The sequence below is a fragment of the Lepisosteus oculatus genome, chromosome 4 (assembly GCF_040954835.1).
Source record: "Lepisosteus oculatus isolate fLepOcu1 chromosome 4, fLepOcu1.hap2, whole genome shotgun sequence".
Taxonomy (NCBI): Eukaryota; Metazoa; Chordata; class Actinopteri; order Semionotiformes; family Lepisosteidae; genus Lepisosteus; species Lepisosteus oculatus.
The window spans coordinates 42,922,089-42,943,438 of record NC_090699.1 but is presented as its reverse complement, the minus strand read 5'-3'; the positions used below and the strand labels follow the sequence as shown (position 1 = coordinate 42,943,438).

General features: G+C 39.9%; 1 protein-coding gene across 1 annotated transcript in view; it reads right to left on the bottom strand.

Annotated features, from left to right (window-relative positions):
* LOC102690192 (pro-neuregulin-3, membrane-bound isoform) overlaps nt 1-17,069 on the bottom strand; it is a 424,542-nt gene extending 407,473 nt beyond the window's left edge. Inside the window, exon 1 of the mRNA XM_015347880.2 lies at nt 15,034-17,069. Within this exon, the coding sequence (XP_015203366.1) occupies nt 15,034-15,787 (754 nt within the window). The 5' untranslated portion in view covers nt 15,788-17,069. The remainder of the gene's footprint in view (nt 1-15,033) is intronic.
* Between the last annotated feature and the right edge of the window lie 4,281 nt (nt 17,070-21,350).

The window sequence follows — 21,350 nt, the reverse complement described above, 5'->3', positions numbered from 1 at the left end:
CCCACCAGGCTGGGTGATTACATTTTGTGGTGGATAGATCTGGGAGGTAGGGAAAATACATATACCAGACTAGATAACTCTCATAAAGAAGCACTGGATCAGATCACCTCATTTAATTGTGGTCAAGAAACTCTTGACCACAGGCACAGAGTACAATATCCACACAGACACACACATATGCATCTGTCTTTGCATATTTAAGAAAAAAAAGACAACAAGCAAACAGCAAGCAAATTCAACAGCAAACAGATGTAGTGGACTGTGATTGAATACATTAGGAATAATGTGAAGATGCAAAGAGCTGTAACTGAGCAGTCACAGAGGAAACAGCAGAAGCCAGGAATCTGGGCTTATAATAACAGCAAAGTTCACCCATCTGTGAAGAGATATCCAAACTGCACATTCCAGTGTGAATAAACATTGAGGAGTTTAGCTGACTGTTCACATATTATGCATTAGTGCCATGCTCTAGCAGCTACAAGGCTTGGTAGTAAACATCATAGCAGGAACCTGCCTGCTGTGAGTCAAATCCTTGGTTGTCCTTTTCAAACACCAACAGCAGCATAACAATTCATCACCCTGAAAGGTCCTCAGCATATCATTATATTTAGATTTGGAAAACATTTACTTGGCAGGTGTTTGCCTGGAAAAGAATGTGCTCATGCACCACAAATGTTAAAAGAGTTACAGTGCCGTAAAGCACACTTACACACTTAAATTCTTGCTGTGTACAGTCAGACATTGGTCTGGTTGTGGCCCAGCATTAGTTGAGGTGCTGGATCTAATCACTTCCAGATGACAACAAGAACAACAAGAGTATTGGACCTTCAGGCTGAGAAGCATGTACAGTGTACACAGATAAAATAACATGGAAATGTAATTAATAAAAAGAATCAATTCAAATCAAAGCAATGTTTGGTGACAATGAAAAATACAGTAATTGTTTCTAAATGTATTTTTGCTAAATAACTTAAAAAACATTAAACTGGGATATTCTCATATATTGAATCAATAAACCTATGCAACCAAATGAAGAACATAAGACAGGTTACAAACAGGAGGAGACCTTTCAACCCATTTGGTAGTTAGTGTTATATTATAATGCTATTGTTTGTACATTTGTAGAACTCCACCTGGTCTCTATAATTCTTTACATTGTTCTAAATGCCAGAAATATTACACATTTTCTATAATTCCTAATCCCCATACTCTATATCCAACCTATATTTTGCAACTTCCTTGCATCTAGTTAATGGAAACGCACTGTCACATTCTATGTTTATGATTTGTTATGAACTGGTAGGTCGAAGGTTTCAATACAATTCAAGATTTTGTTTCATCCAAAATTTTCAACATCTAGCGTAGAACCTTGAGGTAGGGAAAGACATTCTTATCAATTCCTGTTATTTTCTTCTTCTTTGGCATTGCTTAAGAAATGTCTGTCTGGTGCTTTAAAATGGATAAGCTCTTTGAGGCTTAACTTCAAAGCTCATTCTCATGCTGTGTAAATCTTAGGAAACTCCCATTTTGTGGCTGTTTGCTGAAGCAACAAAAGCTAATGGAGCCAAACAAAATACATGGCCTCACAACTACAGTACCGTAAGTACCTGCAGGGTAGGTTCACGCTTCTGAAAATTAGAATAGTGACCAAATGTATTTTTACCCCTACAGTATTTGTTTTCACATAAATCCAGGATTTTGCTTTTGAAAAGATATTTCAAAGACAAACTTGTTGTTTTTTTTTTACTTTACACTTACTGTATATGCATAGGACAATGAAACTACACTATATTCATCATCACAATTCTACAATAATAACCTAATCAATGCAAACAGATCCAACATTTAAATAGAGAAATAATACTGAGATTCGTAATGCTTTTAATGTTTTTCATGTAGTAGCATTAAAACGACTGTAAAATGTATTAAAAATTGATTTAATAATATAATTTTACACATTTAAAACAAGATTCACTTTTATGTAACTGTATTGCAGGCAATGACCTGACATCTAGTTTGAAAATGTTATTTTTATGTAAAAAGGTGTTGCATATGCATTCAGATTTAACGAATGTTGTTTTAAACTAGATTTCATTACAGCTTCATATGTGGTCCAGTGTATTTTGCTATGTTTTTAAATATTATGAAATGTCATAAACTCATCAAAATGTAAGCTTCTACAATATAGTGCATGTTTTCCTTGCATTTACGTCTTTTAGACAATCTGTCTAGAAGGGAAAGAATATTTCTTTAAGTGAAATATTTTTCAGCATAAAAAACACTTAAATATGAACTCAATAAAAGTTCAATAAAAAAGGGATTATGATCTATAAGTAGGATTTTACTGTCCACACAAACAAAATCTTCCATTCATACCCCTGGAATGAATATTAGCCAAATAATGTGATCCCATATCAAAGCCATCTATCAGCCTGCAAATTAATATTTGAAAAGGGAAGTCTGTTGGGATGTGATTAAATAGAGAAATCAAACAGTTATCAGATACTATAAAACTGAAATATTTGGAGGAGTACAATAATGCAATGCAGTGTTATCAGAGATGTGTTGTGGTATGAACTATAGAAAATGAATGGACAGTCAATGGAAGGGACAGGTAAATTTTTATTTCATTCTATCTGTACAATAGATATTGCAAACTCATATATTATCAGATTTTGTGCATTATAATGAGGAGTCCCCTCCAACACCACCAATGTGCAGCCCCAACTGGATTATGCGATGGCAGCCACAGTGCACCAGAATGCTCACCACACATCAGCTGTTAGTGGGGAGAAGAACAGAGTAATTAAACCAGTTCATAGATGGGGATTATAAGGAGGCCATGACTGGTAAGTTCAGGTGGGTAGCTGCGTCAGCATGTGTAGGCTGAGAAGGACAAGTAATAGGTTTATTCCATGATGATAAAAAGAAGAAAAAAAACATAACGTTTCGGCCGTGGAACGTTTCGGCTCCCCGGGCGAAACGTTGTGTTTTCATTACTTGTTCCATGACAGGTAAGGCCAAATTGGAAATTTGGCCAGGCTGCCGGGGTTACACCCCAACTCTTTCAGAGAAACGCCCTGGGATTTTTACTGACCACAGAGAGTCAGGACCTTAGAGTCAGGACCTCATCACAAGGACGGCACCTTTTTACAGTATAGTGTCTCTGTCACTATACTGAGACATTAGGACCCACATAGACCAAAGGCCCCTGCTGACCCCACTAACCCCTCTTCCAACAGCAACCTTCATTTTTCCCAGGAGGTCTCCCATCCAGGCACTGACTAGGCTCACATCTTCAGTGGGTTGTCAGTTGTGAGTCGCAGGGTGATATGACTGCTGGCAATTGAAGCATGACCATTGAAGCATGTTGGACCTTCAGCGTCTTACAATGTTTAGTACTGATGCATTTCATCATGAGAATAAACTGATAAACATTGCTTTGAAAAATAACAGCCCCCATCCAATGATGTTTCATTTTCATGAATTAAAATGCAAGCTCAGGTTTTTACATCAAAGAGCATAGCAAAAATGTAAAGTCATGATAAATGGGAAAAAAATGATAAATTCACTGCGATAAAGTACTGTCGGCATATTATAGAAATATTACTAGGAAACTTCTCTTCTTTAAAATAAATGATCAGATAATCAGTTGCATGTGCCAAGCAAAAACTGTAGTTAAAATAAAGATACTGTATGTTGCATTCTCTCATTTAGTTCTACACACAAATTCAAATAATTTCAAATTCAAATAAACATATTTTATTATGGGAACTTAGGCTCCCAGTGATTAAGCATAATGATATACTAAAGGAGCTGGGCTATGAAAAAGTTAGATAGAAATCAACATGCACTAAGTGAAGACAAAAAATCACCCATCTCTGAATAACCGAGAAACAGCTCATTGGTTTTCAAACAACACATAGATCTCACACTTTATCTTATTAAAAGAGTATTCCAACAGGAATATTTGCCAAATAATGCATTTAACTTAACACAAATATTATAGCAGACAATAAGCAAGACACAATAAGAATCTGTTACAGTATATAGTACTGTAGATACAGTATGTTTAATTTCCAGATTACTGGATTGTTATTTGAGCTTTGGTCACATGTACTGTGGTTTCCAAACCCAGCTTTGCATGCTTCTTGCGCAAATAAACCAAAAACAGATTTAAAAGGTCCTATCATTCATCTTCACTCAGGTGTCAGAACATTTGTACCATAAACCCCTTTACATGTACTCAGCACATGCTGACACTTTTCCAGCCACAGCATGCCTTCAGCAAGCTGACTTGTCATCAGGAGACAGAAAAAAACTGTGTAAGGTATCAAGTTACAAAGCCCAGTTCTGAACTTTTTACAACACCTCATGGTACTGTAGATCATAATGCACTGCAGTACAATCCTTTGTCAATCACTCAAGAGAAACTGGGTTTCTGAGTCTGCCCTGTCTTGAAAAGTTATATACTGTAAGCAAACATAGACTCACTGGAAGTACTGTATATGTATACAGTACATACAGTACCTACACACTGTAAAAAAATACACCAATTACTGCTGGCCAGAATATTAGGATCCCTCAGCAAGAAATGCACTGGGCTTCTGTAGAATTCAACAGTGACTAAAGGATATGTTTGCGCAGGGGCCGACATCTTAGCTCATGTGTGCATCTACACATTCCTAAAGGGTGACTGTAAAAGTTTTCATTTTCAGGTAAAACTATGAAACATCAACAACAAAGATATAGAACTAAACCCTCAAAACTCACATTTTACTCTGGGAACATGCTTTTAACAAGAGATTCTGTATGTCCTTAACTGTCTGTATAAAAACTCTTGGTACAGTACGTTTCTCTCGTCTGATTTTAAAAGTAATCTAATTACATCCATTTTTTATCATGGACTACTTATAACATTCCAAGTGCTTTATTTGGCGGTTTATTTTTAAACCACTGAAAAGTTTTGATTTTTTTTTTCTATGAGCTTCGTCAATTATTCACATTTTCTACAAATCACACGTGTTCCTTTTTCAACACATTAATTATTCACATTTTCTTTTCCTGTGGATGCTTCATCGAGATTATTTAAAGTGACATTAAAAAATGTTGAGACTGCCGTCTGCTGTAATTAAGTTTGAGTTCTGGTGCATTGCCTTAGTGATAATTGAAAAACCTTGAAATCCAATCACATAAAACAAGAAAAAATGCTTATTAATGGATTTAGGTTCATTAAAAAGCCCTGTAAAGTTGCAATAACAATAGTTTCCAGGATTCAAAGAGAACACAGATTCAGACTTGCTGTCTTGATCATGTGACACTATTTTTCAAATTACAAAGGTAAGCCAAGCATTTGGAAGGGTTTTGGAAAAATGTGGTAATAAGCACTGTATCGTCTCAGAATACACAAGTTCACCAAAACACATAACATTCCACTTAAATAAGTCCTAAGTACACTGAACAAAATCGTTTGTTTATTGCAATATTAAACGTCCTCATAAATTGTATATTAAGTAAAAGATTAGTGCTCTTATAGCAATATCAATCCCACTTCTTAGAGTATTAATCGGATTTCAACAATGAATATACAGTATACTTTCAAAATGTCACCGAGGGATACAAATACTGTGAAGCTCAATATACTGCATGATCACAAAGCCACTTCCAGCGGGACTCATCATTGTCTATTGCTGATAATACAGAATTGTTTTCATGACAAATACTATAAAATGTGATTATAAATATATAAGAAAATATAAACTGTTCTCTAAACTGCGTTTTGTAACAGAAACCGATAGGTGGAGTTCTAGGGGAGAAGCGGGTGGACTGCTCTGCCCCTTCCTCTATAATTCAATTATCTCTTTCCTATTTAAACCCTAACCCTGCTCAGACACACATGTATGTTTTTTTAATTCCCTCCTCCTCCCTCTTCCTCCTCTTTCTTATATGTTGCCTTTGCATCCAGGTTCCCACTGGGGGGGTCAGTGAAGGTCACTTCCCCGACCTCATGATGGCCGTGCCACCTGGACTCTTCCTGGGGAGGTTCTCAAGCGCGAGCCAGAGGGGACCCCCAGCCACATAATTCTCGGGAACTCTAACTTACTAGTTCTCATTTCCTCAGTCCCCGGAGGGCTCATCCCAGTTACAAGGCAGTGCCTCAAAGCGACTCTCAGCGAGTCAGGGGACTTCTTTCGCTTCCTTCTCGAGCAGCTTTATCTTCATTCTCAACCCCTCAAGCAGTGCCTCTCAAAGTGATTCCTCCAGTCAGGGGTTCTTTCTCTTCTCCCTTGAGGGATTCGTTCCCAGTCGTGTGGCAGCACCTGTCACATGACTCTCAGCGAGTCAAGGGGCTATCTCCTTCTTTCTATCCCCTGAGGGCAGGGCCTGGTCGTGAGGCAGCTCCTCTCAAAGTGACCCTTGAGGAGTCAGGTGAGTCTTACTCTTCCCTTTCTAACCCCTGGGGGCAGTGAATGGTCATGAGGCAGCACCTCTCAAGCGCCTCTCCGTGAGTCAGGGGTGTACATGTTTTCATGCGAATCAGCCAACCTAGTTGGCCATCTGGGTTCCCCCATGTGGTCCGGGTTCTCTTTTCTCTACTTTACTAACCCCTGCTTCTCCCCTTGAATTTATTGAATAACTTTTATCAGTGAGGTTTCTGAATGTTGCTCTCTTGGTGATCTGACCGAAGAGATGTCAAACCAGGATTTCTGGATTAATTGAAGCTTTAATTTATTTTCTTGGTCTAATTATTGTACGCACTTTACTAGTCATAAATTACACTTCTGACAATAGACCGAAAATGACTCACAGGTATTGTTTCTTGAATATTATGATTGATATAAAAAGCTTATGGAACAGTCTCCCACCCCATATTCGGGATGCTGAGTCAGTATCAGTATTCAAATCCAGACTGGAGACCTACAGTATTACTTCAGCCAAGCCTACTCACACCTTACATTATAGCTTGCTGCAACCATTGCTGCTGGTGCTGCTGTACATGCCATTGTGTGTCTCTATGTTGGCCCACCAGGTAGATACATCTATTCTGACCAAACTATCCTATTCTCCTCCCCACATGTCCGGATGGCGCCCAGGCTGGGCACCATCTGAGTTTGATGCTGCATCGCCGCCATGGATCCAAGAGGGACATCATGGATATAGCTATCGTTTAGGAGGATTTTGATGGTCTACAGAAATCTGCATGGAGTACTGACATACAGAAGACATTGTGGACGGATGGATTAATACCCCCATTCATTTATTTGCTTTTTTAAAAATTATATAATGTTAGCATGCCCAATCAACCGTGTTGTGAAAAGCTCTATATAAAAATAAATGAAATTGAAATTGAATTTAATTGTGAGTGTGTGTTTGTGACTTTGTGTGCCATGCAATGGACTAGCATCCTGTCCAGGGTGTATTTTCCCTTGTGTCTGATGCCTGTTGAGATAAGCTGCAGCTCCCCCATGACCCTGAAGCAGTTAGAAAATTTGATGTATAAATATTATAAATTTTAGTATTAAGGTTATGTAATGGTTTTAACACCATGCCTATTCTTCCCCATCTTTAGGAAATAATACTAAACAGCACATTAATTGGCCCTTTACTTTTGCATTCTCCAACTTTAGTATCTTGTTCTCTTTTGTAACAGCAGTTGTTAAAATGTGGATTTTACTATGTGGTCCCTAGAGCACTCAGTTTCAAAGGACTGTAAATTTTACAGCATGGATCCGCAGTCCCAGTCCTAAAAAAGCGTAAGGGTCTCTAGATTTTCATTCTAGTCAAGTTATCAATTACTTAATTGAACTATTTATTGATCTTCAACCACTGAATGATGACATTTAAAAGCTCTGGGTATCTCAGAGACCAAAGCAGAAACTACAGTATGTTTTCTTACAGTATGCCATGATGTAGGCATTTAGGAAAGCAACAAAACACACTGGGAAAGTGATATAGCTAGCATGTCCAATTCCCATGCAAATTGGGAGGTAGGACAGAGACTATTGCGGGCAACAGGAGTAAGAACAAAAGCAAAAAAAAAAACAGCAATAACTAGACACTTTTTCATGCACCCATGTTTTGTCCTTTATTTTCTGTTTTTCCCCCAAAAGTCTTTTAATTCTTCACATTACGTAATTCTCTGAAGTTGCAAAGAGCACAGTATTATGCACCATCTTGTTGGATTGTAAGATATGCAACTTCTTGATATGCAGTTCTTGAAATACTTAGTTCTCTTGGCGCATCTCATGAGCACTTCCCTGTACAATTACTGTACTGTACCTCACCCATACACTACTTGTCTGTCCCTGAGAGTCCCCTTTTCAGTTTACCTCTCAAAACAACACTCTTGGAACTCCAGCATGAAAAGCCAGTGATCACAATACAGTGTGACTACATTTTAGCAATTCCCATCCATGTGTAGGTTAATTACACACATTATGTCCCCGTTTTCACGTGGGTTTCCTCTGGGTGATCAGGTTTAGTCTAACAGTCCAAAGGCACACTGGTAGGTTAATTGGCCTCTGGGCTAATTAACAGTCAGTGTGTTTCTGTCTGTGTGTGCCCTGCCATGGACCTACGTTCTGTTCAAAGTGTACACCGCCTTGCGCCCACTGTTTGCCAAGTTAGGCTCTTACACCCCCCTGATCCTGTATTGGATAAAGTAGCTTGAAAAAAAGATGGATTGATAAACCAAATGAGATGCTCACGCTGGGGAACGTGACATTTAGATTTTTATTCTTCAGGAAATAAGGTTTAAAGCCATTACATGGTAAACCAAGGGAGACACAATTGCCAGAGGTTGTCATAATTGTGAAATTAAACGTAAGAACAAGTATTTAAAAGGATAAAGCACAAGTTCAAATCTAGTGCTAATAAAAAATGTGCAAACTAATGACTGTTTTATAAATAAAAAATTAAAAACGATGTGTTCTAATAGAAAAATTGTATGCTGAGGTGAACAAAAGGGTGACAAAATGCCAAATAAAATACTTAAAACCTTTATTATTATTCAAATTTTATTTGTGCTATGTAGTATAATAATGGCTTTAGTATGAAAATATTTGTTCCACAATTTATAATAATGAACTAATGTGTGTTTTCAAAAAGAAATGGATTCTTATATCACAGTTACTTAAATACTTATGTGATTACTGCAGTATAATGTTTCCCTGCGACTGTATGATTCTAATATGGTCAGAGGATAATTCCATGCTGAAAAGTAAATAAAAAGGAATAAAGAAGCTATGGTGGAAATGAGGGAAAGAAACTATTTTGAGGTAAAAAGTTAGGTAGGTGTAATAACACAAGAAGATTGTGATAATGGATTTGAGGAGTGTGAATAGCAGAGTTTAAAGAGCATACAAGCAAGTGAATGCCGTGTAACATGAACATAAAATGAATCAGTAATCAATGCAACATTTTTCCAAAACCATGTAATTTACTCCTCAGGTTGTATTGGCTACCATTTTCAAGTTTTCAGGTGACATTACAAAAATTACATTATACAGTAACAAACTTGATACCTGTTTTCATGGGCTCCTGAAACACACTTCCTGAACACTATTCCTCAGTAATGAGTGTCACGTTCTCACAGCCTTAAGATTAACAGAAAATATATACTAAGATGCATTTGATGAAGGATTTTTTATGGGTATTGAATATTGTTTTGAGGTCTGATTAATGACACAACAGACCACTCGTAGGCAGCAGGACTTAATCACCATATCCCCCCATCAGTCATTTTGAAAGTTGAGCTCTCTGATGCTGTTAAGCAGTGCTGGAGTTTCAAAACTGCAAACAAAATAGCATGTGGTCTTCAATACAAGCAAGAGAATATAGTTCTCACAGCATGTCTCCAATTACAGTAGGTAGCAAGCATGGACACTCTGGGACAATGCTGGGGTCTTATCTATAACTTTGTTCTTGTAGTTGAAGTCTTATACAGTAATTGAGCATCATTTTACTATGGAACAAGTAATAGGTTTATTCCATGCTGAAAAAAAGAAGAAAGAGAACACAACGTTTCGGCCATGGAGCCTTCTTCAGGTGTCTTCACTTTCTTCTTCTTTTCAGCATGGAATAAACCTATTACTTGTTCCTTTGCAGCCTACACATGCTGACGCAGCTACTCACCTATCATTTTACTATTGCTAATTGACACATACAGTATACAGTATACTGTTTTCATACCCTGTGTCTACCACTTGCAGAGTGAAAAGTGTAAAGAATGGCCAAGGTACAGATTGTACGAGCCGGTTGCAGTGCGGTGACGGCATCGCTTTCTATTCCCCTGCACATAACAGGGATATTGGTCTTCTTTAGCTCAGCTGGTAATATCACTGTTGAGTGACACCGGAGACCCAGGTTTGATCCTGAGGTGGGGGACGAACTGGGGCAGGAGGGGCAAGGGCAATTAAACCCCTAAGAACCCGAATTCGCTACAATATTTTTTCTGAAAACAAACAAAATACCCATCCATTTGCTAACCGTTTCATCCAATTCAGGGTAATGGGAGGCAGAGCCTATCCTAGCAAGCAATAAGCACAAAGAGGGGCACACCCTAGATAAGACACCAGTCCATCATAGGGCACTCATAGCCAGACACAGACACGCACACTCACACCAGGGTCAATTTTCCCAGAAGTCGATTATCTTTTCAGTACTGTATGTCTTTGGACTGTGGAAGGAAACTGGAGCACCTGAAGAAAATCATTGTGAACATTCAAACTCCACATAGGTAGCACCCCAGGTGCATAACTGAACCCAGGGCCACAGTGCTCTGAGGCAGCAATGCTATTCATAGTAAACAAGATATACTGTAGCGCTCTTATCATCTTAATGAATAACAATGCTGGGTATGGAAGATGTCAATACTTTTATTCTATGGACAAATTCCTTCCCTTACACAGCAAAGGCTGTTTTATTCATCCTCAAATAACAAGAACAGCCTTCAAGCTGACACGCATGACTTATAAAAATGAGCCGAAATCATTTCTTCTGGGTCGGAACGGTCTTAAAATTGCAACCCCCAGAATCCACCCCCCTTATCAGTTTCTGAAATACGCCAACCTGTTAAGAGAAAGCGTTAAGCACAGCTCATACCTAAGCAGTTGCCCTTGTATAACGAAGACCGTGCGTTTAAACATGTACAGTATTTCAAAATAAGCTTACAAGGCTCGATTGACTGACAAATTACAATTTATACTGTATGTAATTCCTGGCCAATGCATTTTATTAACATAATTCGTCCAATCTTTCCAGTGTAAAATAAAGCATAAGCACAAATACTCGCAGAAAAAAGTTTAGTGCACGCAAAGTCTTAACAGCGTTAAATGCAATGTTTATGTCCAGTCTAGAAAATAATGCTGTACATTTTCTAATACGGTACAAATCCCATAGCTCGTGTGGTCTAGGTGAACAGCATAAAACATTCCAGCGAATGAGCTGTACAGATTCATATCACACCCTGCGGTCTGCCGAGAAACTGAGGGATGAGAGACAAAAGCAATGTAAGAGGGCGCAGGGGGGAGAAGCCGGGCACGAACTGTTCAGAACGAGAATCTAAATGATAAGAACGGGGGGAGCAAAAACAAATAAGAAATCGGAGTATAAAGCAATGAATTGATTTTAATTGCTTCTACAACTCTGGAACGATCTTCCTATAGACATTAGTCATTCATCAATTTTCTAAGTGCTTCGTGTAATTCAGGAGGAGCCGGGTAAACAACAGGCGCAAGGCAAGGTACACCCTGGACAGGAGGCCAGTCCATCGCAGGGCGGATAGACACTCACACCTAGGACCACTTTGCCCAGAAGTCAATTAACCTATTAGTATGTTTTATGGGGCGAAACTGGAGCACACGGAGGAAATCCACGTGAACATAAGAGAGCATGCGAACTTCACACAGCTAGCACCCTTATTTCGGAATTGAACCCAGGGCCCCAGCGAGTTGCGAGAAGGCAGTGCTAACCTGCGCCACCGTCCCACTAAACATTACAATCCAGTATATGAAACCTACGCATATCAATTTATCTCAAGAAGGTTTGCCATGAACGAACACCACCAATTAGATTAAGAATTAGAACTGCTCAGAAGTGGTATTTTGTGGGTTATTCAAGGGAAAAACGTTATAAAATAAAATAGGAGAATGAAAGGAGTCCATTGCCTGTCTGCTAAGAATGATTTAAAGAAACGAGGCACGGCACAGAGTATTTTAATTAGCCCGACCTTCACACTCTTAATTAATTCATTACAGGGCTAACTGAGTTAATGAACACATTGATTAATTCAGTAAATAATCTTATGTACAGTATTAATAAATACCCCAATAGAAACATGAAGACGTGTTGTGAGTGGCAGCGAGAAATAGCAGAACTGCCAAGGGATCTCTTTCTCCTAACGATAAAAAATAAATTGAAATAGAGGCTGTGGAAAAGCAGTGGTAGAGCTATCCTGTTGCTAGACTGCGACATTAGCGCAGGCATCGGCGACGAGCTGAACAGCTGACATTTCACAGGAGCCATCTATCACACCCGCTTAATGGATTTTCGGGAACACTTGCTTGTGAGGTGACATTCATAAAATGGTTAATTAATAACTAAATACGTGATTTATAGATGCTGTAATTCTCAGTAGTAATGAATTAATAAACACTACTTGCCGGATTTCATTTGTCTGACCGCAGAATTAATAGCAATGTGACGGGATTGTCATGCCTTTGATGAGCTAGAGAGCGAAGCAAGACGCGACTGAGTTTAGTATCAGAGCAATACCTATTACATGCTTCTAACGCTTGTGCTTCACGGGAACATGAAAGCTACTCATAAGAAACTATGAAAACGCGCACACGTTGATATATACAGTTTACTGTACTGTATATCCTCCACTTATGAAATACATACGCGCGCGCGTATTCTTGTTTATGAGCTTCTTTCGTAGCAAGCTCTGTAGACTTATAGTCTATAGGCTATACAGTATGTGTCTATATAAAGCAAGTTGTTTCATATGCATTTTAGTAAGTACTGCATAGGCTTTAATATATTTAAGCTATTTAACAGCCAGAAATTCATCAGGATATACAGTACATACTACAGTACAGTATATTGTAATCTTGTACTCAAATGTTACGGTCAATAAAATTCAAATTAATGCTTGTACTGAATAACCTTTAATAATTCGAAAAACTTCCTCGCTCACTAGAGCTGCGCTGTCATTTGTACAAACAGATTGATAAAGTCTAGAAAATATTCAGTCCACCAATCAATACTCAGATTTCCATGTGTTGCATCTTAAAGATGGCCGGGGAAAGAAACTGTACTGAGATACATGTTCATTACGAATCAATTTTAAACATTGCATCGTGTTCTTGAAATGCAGACTCAAAAATCGATGTCTTTGCCCCACGAATGAAGGCTGACTATTAATGCTAAAACACGCGCACCTGGTATGAATATCTACATGCGTTACCAGTATTGATTACTGGAGATGACGCATGGCAGGGATGGGCAAGCAGTCTTCGAGGGCTGCAGGGTTATGGAGGTCTTACAGGTACTTTTCAATTAACACCTGGTTGAAATACTTTTAAGAATTAGTCCTTCTCTGATTTATGATCTACCAAAGCTTACGTGAACTAAAATTCTGTATTCCTTATGTGCATGCTGAAGACGGGTCGGTGTTATTTACAGTATTCAATATGAGCTTCGTTTTACTGTATGTGCAATTTCACGGGAGCATTTTATTTTAAAATAGATCATATACAGTATACGTCGAACAACAGTCTGTTCACTCAGTTAAGTCCGTTGTCATCCTATCCTCCTGGCTGCACGACCCACCAAGCGAGATGGGTACATGTTTAGCCGATACCTCCACACAGGCAGCTAGGAGGTGGGGAGAAAACGAGTCGAGGCTCTCAGAGTTCCGTGCTTCTCGTCCCGCCCCGGCTTGTTTATGATAGTCGGCTCTCCGCTCCAATCCCCTGCGGTCCCGGGTAGATTAATGATGCGGCTGTAATAAACAGCTACCTGCTCGTCTGCCAGCCCGTCACTGTAGGTCCGCAATTTGCAATCTGCCTGCTATCTACTTGTTCTACGCCGCAGTCACTGTTTTCATCGTATAATCGTAGTGATTGATTTTTTTCTTCATCTGTCTGAAGTAAGCCTTCGTGGCGAACAATGGAACAGCTTTGCCCAGTTTGTCAAATCAAATTGCATTCCGCGCTACATTACAACACTTAAGTTTTTTTTTCTGTTCCTCAAAAACAATTTCCATAAATACCCTACACAAAACATCCCGTTGAAAGTAACAATCAACCTAACTCCTCTTGACTATTGGCGAGAAACCTGAGTAAGAGATATAGGGAAACATTTTTTTTTAAATAGCACTGTTCAGGTATACTAAAGTGAACTGCACAGTTCAATGACTAGAATAGCAAAAACACTTTCTTGATTAATCAAATAAGCCACCAGTGTGAGCGCATTAAATACATCTGTAAATAGGCTGATTTACAGGCAATCGATGGCGGCGATCTTTACCTCCGACGTTACAACGAAGCAAGGCTAGGTTGTGTATTTTCAATTAATTTGCAATGTAAAAACAGTAATTTCAAGCACAACAAGTATTTCCCTACTTTTTATTTTACATTTGTCTTGAACATGGAAGATGCCAGCACCCCTGAAGTCCTTATCACGACTCCCTGATGCACCAAAACATCACCTTTCCTGCCTCTCTGTCACAATGCAATGCCTTTATCCCCTAGTTTACTACTACACATAACTGAACACATATTTAAGGATTGACCAGGAGTCCACACCTCCAGTCAGCTTTTGCTGATTTTCCAAAATATCACTTTGTCCTTCCCAAAAGGTCTTAATAACACTCTGTAATATGTCCGTCCACACCGTGCCCTCACACAACAGAAACCTCTCCAGGCTTGACATGTCAAAGCACTGACACTCATACACCGCCCAACAGCGCACTGTAAAGAGGTAAAGCCCTGCCCAGCACAGTGAAAGCCCACTGGGAGGGTGACTTACGCGTCTTCGCTGGTGCCTGGGGCCGCGTGGGTGCGGCAGGAGAGCTCTCGGCAGGTAAGCGGTCCAGCCAATTGGGGGTGGAGTCATGAAGGTAGAAACGTCCAGAGGGCGAGGGGGTGGAGGTGGGCACTTCTGCCATGGCGGTACTGACAGGCCCCGAGGGCGGCGTGCTGCTCCGGCCACTTCCAGTGGTCACCTTGCGGACCGTGGTGCTCCGTGGCGTCACCTCCCGGCCCCCGGAAGGGACGAGCCTGGGTGCGCGTGTGGTGGTGGTGGTGATACGGGTGCTGATCCGGTTGGGGGGGCGGGGTGTCAAGCCGCCACCTGTGGTGGTAGTGGCGGCGGTGGTGGTGGAGTGAGCTCCAGGGTGAGTTCTGCCAGGTGCTGTGGTGGTGGTGGTAGTGCTGGTGGTGGCCGTATCAGCATTCTTGGGAAAGGCGCTGGGCTTGGAGAGGAAAATGGGGTCTTGTCCGATCCCTTTGGCATCTACCAGGTCGGTTGGCACATAGTCCTTCACGGAGCCCACAACTATCCACTTAAGCAGCATCAAGCTCAGCCCCAAGCCAATGAAGCCGATCAGCAGGGGAACAACACAAAGCCAGGTCTGCTGGCGAGGCCACAGGGCACAGCTGCCACAGCGCAGAGGTCCTGGCTCTGGGGGTGAGGGTTGCTCTCTGCCTGCCGTGCCCCCGCCCCCTTCGGGCTCCTCCAGGATCACTGCCCCCGACACAGCGGGCCCCGAGCTTTCACTCATCCTGCTGGCTCAGCGAGGGTTAACCCCTGGGCCAGGGGGAGGGGGGGTATGGGCAGGACAGAGCAGACTTGCAACAGGCAACACTGGACATTGAGAAACAAGACACAGACAAAATCACACACATGCACACACACAATCACGCTCACACACACACTCACACACAGAGGGCTATTTCAAAGGATGTGAGTGCACAATTATAGCAAGGTGTGCCTTTCTGTCTAGTTTTAGTCAGTCCAATATTGTGCACAGCAGTGCTGTAGAGAAGAGTAGAGGAATCCAGGGCACATTAAAGTAAAAAAATTAAAGAAAGATGTAGCAATCCAAAGGAAGGGAATTTAGATAGGTATCTCTGATGAGCTGTAAATCCTTCTGTCTGGGGAGTCAGAATGTAGCTCCTACTGCAGTTCAGGACTGCCACTACAGAATAAATGAGACCATTCTTGTTTGCGCAGATTCTCTCAATATTCCTTGCAGTGTCTCCAGAAATTTTTAGCTTTCATAGCCTCTCGCACTCAGCTCCTTGGTTCTCTGCAGCTCCATTTCAAGCACGCTGACTCAGCTCATTGCCCAATAATTCTTTCCCCGACTAGAAAAGCAGCCATCGGCACCCCACAGCCAGCCTGCCTCTACCGTAGTGCACCTCCTAAATTTCTTGCTGGTATGTTGCCTATGCTCCCCTGCCGTACTCCAATGGTGAGGACAGGGACGATCCAATGTAATACAGCTGACAATTGAAGCTGAAGGGACTGGGGGTCACAATCCTCCTTCTGCTTACCAGCCTTTCTGTTCAGGTCTCAGGGGCTGTCAGCTCACGTCCTGCTGTCTGTCTATTGACTGTCATTGCAGCAGAAGATAAAGCACACGGACTCTCCCTTGCTACATTCCAGCACTGAAAGAGACGGAACAGCCTGCAAGAAGGAGACAGACAGAGACAGAGAGAGAGAACAGCTGAAAATAGCCAGCTGCTCCTCACTGTAAATCCTTAATTTGATGCCAGCTTTTCATCAAGGTTCCTGTCTATGATTTTTCACTCCTGGAACTTTTCTTATTTTATTTGTTAATATATCCTGCCTTCGTTCTTTTCTGTAAGCTTTTCTCTCCAGCGAGTACCCAGATGCTCCAACATCCTACGGCTGCAAATACTCCAGCCAGAGATACGGCTGCTGCCCAATCGCGATGGTGCTGAGAGAGAGAGAAAGCAAGAGCGAGAGAGGGAGGGTGGAAAAGTGAGTGAGAGAGAGAGAAAGAGAGGCGGGATTGCACCTGCTCCCTCCACCAGCACTGGGACTAATCTCCGCCTCCATCACAGAAAAAGAGAGAGAGAGAAAGGGGAGGAGATACAGAGGAGTGAGAAACCAATCCAGGCATAAGAACGAAAGCTCTGCAGCATCAGCAGCAGAAGCTTGCAAAGAAGCTTGATTCTCCACAGACCTGGCGGCACAGGCAGAACCACAGGCAGATAATTCAGAGCTCTGCTGGGTAAAACAAGTTCATCCCACTCCCCAGCCACTCTGTAAGGAACAAGTAGAAGCAATATGATAAAAGGAAAGGAGTAAGACAAGAAACAAAATGGTGAAGGCGGTCTGTGCTGGAGGTTGGGGTGTGCTACAGGGGAGGTATCCTAAGCCAATCCTGAGCTGACAGGTAAAGGAGGGGTATATGGGGCCTGATGCAAGTCTGTTGCTAATACAGGAAATTATGGGTGTGAGAACAGAAGAGGCAGACAGTTCTAGGGTGAAGAAAAACTGAACAATCAAGATGAAGCACCTCCCACTAGTTTAAGGGAGCTCCTTTCATACACAGTGGGTAAAATACCTCAGCCCTCTTACTGCTCCCACAGGGGACTAAAAGAGGGTTTGCTTATGTAGAATAGGAAGCCACAGTACTTGACATGAGGTCAAGGCGAAACATATGTGTGCCACTGACACACTTAAGCCAGATAGACGTATTAAAGACCTCCATTAAACAGATAAACCAGAAACCTACAATACAAGCTTTAAAATGAACAAATTGGTACATATGGATGTTTGAATTTATCAAAATATGGACATTTTTCTAGTCAATACAGTACAGTCCATATGGTTTATATCAGAACACCTTTTCTAGTTGGTGAGGTTCAGGCTGTGCTCTTTCCATATTTTAAAATGGAAATTAAATTCAACACTTGATGCAATGACCTTGCAGTCAATTTTACTTCTACGAGAGACATCAAGTTTATGTTATTTGATTCTTAACACATTATCAGATTCTCCAAGAGAAAATGACAGGAGGAATGCAAGTTCACCAGTCCTACAGCATATTACAGTACTGTACTGTATGTACCTAGCAGATCTGGAAGACTAAGCTGAAACGAGGCACATTACAGTAATGTAAGGAATCAGCAGAACTACATGTGGATATAAATCTGCATCACAAATCAATTACTGATTTCTGCAGCCCTGTGGTCAATTTCTGTACCATTGATCAAGGACTGAAGAGCACAAAGAGTTTGAAATTACGTCTGGGCTACTTTGGCCATGCAGTTTGAAAATGCTCCCTCTGCTTTTGAAGCTTTATGGATAGACAGAGGATTTCCAGCACAGAAATTAGAAAGCAAAGAAGCTTTAAAAACAAATATTCTACAATGCAATTACACTGAAGAAAAGATCATGGTGGGACTGATCTGCCAAGTACGCTCGCATCACTGCCTTGCTAATCACGGTTGCAATCGTTGTCACAAGTAATGTGAAGTAGCAAATGAATATATACTGGGCAACAGCATAACAAAAGGTAAAGTTGTCAATAATCAATTTGTTGTTACATCCTTCCTAATACCTAACCAATTACTTTACAATACATGGTATTATTCTTGTGTGCTGCAACATCCCTTTCTGCAAAAACTAACATTAGATATACTGTATATTCTCTTGAATTGTAAACACACACTCTTTTCAAATTTACAGTTATCACTCAAGTGATACAGCTCATTTACCCTAAGTACCTTGTTGGGCTACTTTATTAACTTGTATAAAGCTTATCCATGTATAGAAAATGATATATACTGCAATGTGTAGATTCATTAAGGTTATTATAACAATTAAGTTAAAAAGTGAATACATTCCAGATCCATGTATAGAAAATGATATATACTGCAATGTGTAGATTCATTAAGGTTATTATAACAATTAAGTTAAAAAGTGAATACATTCCAGATGAATGTTCTTGATTCTAAATCCTTTTTGTTCTGTTCCCTTTCCTGTTGCCCTGATCATGATTCTTAATGGCTGCAATCATTCTGCTGACACAGATGGGCTAGAATCTGTGGGATTGTGGACTAGTGAACTAAATTTGCTTGTCCAACAAATTGCTAGTACAGTAATTAACAAATTAATATCTGATTTATGATGTCACCATGTCCACGCACCACCTGGGCTTCTATGCATGAGCTGCACCTGTCTGATTCCATCAAGACACCACACACAGCTCAGTCTTCAAACATCTGGCATTCTCTGCACATCTACTGTAGTTATTTTTTTACATATTTATCTGATGTATTTTTCTCAACAATTTTAACACTGTTGTTTTAGTTTTACATGTATGTCTTATGTCTGTACATACCTGGTTAATTCTTTAGACATCTGTCTAATTGTAGTGGGCAATTCTAGTCCAGGCTGGAGTACTGCAAGGTTTACAGGTGATTTCCAGTTAGTTTCTGATCAAGGCCTAAAAACAAGTGATTGAAGTTTTTATCTACATAATTAATTTGATTAAGTGATTAAGTTCAATTATGTAATGGCAACCAGAGAACTTAAAGGACTGGAGGTGTCCATTCCTTCCATTCCTTGTCCACTTCTTATTCTCGTGCCTAATGTCTCTTATTTAATTATATACCTGTATACTGTTTGTATGCTTACATACTATATACAATATTTCTGATTTAAGAGACATTTAGATATAAATCAATGTCCTTTTAATAGACATTTAATTTTAAATGTCCATTGTCCTCATACCTATTCTTTCCTAATTCTGATACATCAAACTGCCCTTTTCACAATCTTCTCAGACTTATTGAACCCTATCCTCCTGTCTTTCTGACCTGAAGCCCTACTTCCCTTTGAATTAGCAGACTGAGACACTGAGCATGCATGAACAAAACCTGAACCTTAAATTATTTCACATCGTTTTGCAATGCACAACAATATATTGCCTGAGCACTCAACCAGAAACATTTCTGGATCATAGCTGTCAGTCAAAAAAAAAAAAATCACATGAACAGAGAACTAAATAAGTTTAATCTTTAATGCTGCCACCTGGAATTACAAACAAGCTCTAACTAGAACACGGCAAAGCTTGAGAAGAATATGGCTTTAATTTAAGGAAAGTGATGCTCAAACTACACAACACACTACACTACACAACACACTAATTAGACTTAAGAATTAAGAATATTGTGTAATAATGATATTACAGACATAGAGTTAAAAAATCAACAGACATGATCTCAGTATAGAAAATTGTCAGGGACATGTAGACTACCATTTCAGTAGTGATATAAAGACATGGAGTTAGAATTAAAAAATAAGAGGGAATCCTTTAGGATAGAGAATAGGAGGTTTTTCACACAAAGAAACAAGCATCCTAGCCAGGTCTGAAATCAGGACTCATTCAAGAAATGTCTAGTCAAAAGTTTAAATTCAATGTTCTAAAGTACCATACGAGAAATATGACCAGAGCCCTTCTCCCATATTTTTATCTTCAAATATTGTAAAACACCTCTTGAAATTCTGAAAATTTGAAAATTCTAAAAATTGACCACAATGTGTTTACAAAAGTACCTACTGAAAGTAGGAATACAAATAAGACAGTACAGACAATAGTGTTGGGATTGCTAAAAATTGATTATATTAAATGCTGCATACTGTAAAGTACTACAAAATGTAAAGGTATAGCATTTAAGAAACCTCAAAGGAAATTATTGTTCTAGAAATAATAAGGGTGGAATGATGGTTAGCATTACTGCCTTGCAGAACTGGGGCCCTGGGTCCAATTCTGTACCCAGGAGTTTGTATGTTCTTGTTTGCATGGGTTTTTCCCTGGATATTACAGTTTCCACCTACCCCGGTAGGTTAATTTGTTTCTGAGAAAATTAGCCCTGGTGTGAGTGCGTATATCTGTGTTTGTATCTTAAAAGTAATTGTAATGTTTTCACATCTGTAGTGTGTCTTTTTAGAAAGTGTTGTAGAGGAAGAGGGACTGGTTGTATTGTAAATTTGTAGCCTGGAAAAGAAAGACCAGATTAAAGAATGAGAAATTCAAGGTGAGAAAGGTTTTTACTTTTTTTTTAAATGTCGGGTTCTAGATACAGCCCAAAATAAGAAAACAAAAATACATTGTATTTTACAAGTTCTGGATGGAATGCACTGTATTGGTTGTTGTTACAGTACACCAAGAATTGTTGGTGTATGGTACAAAGCAGATTGCAAGTGTATTCACAACACATTACCATAGGTACTAAATAGAAGTCTTCATTTTGCTGCAGATGAGCTCACTGAGCACTATCAGTCTCTTTGAAAAGCTCTCTGCT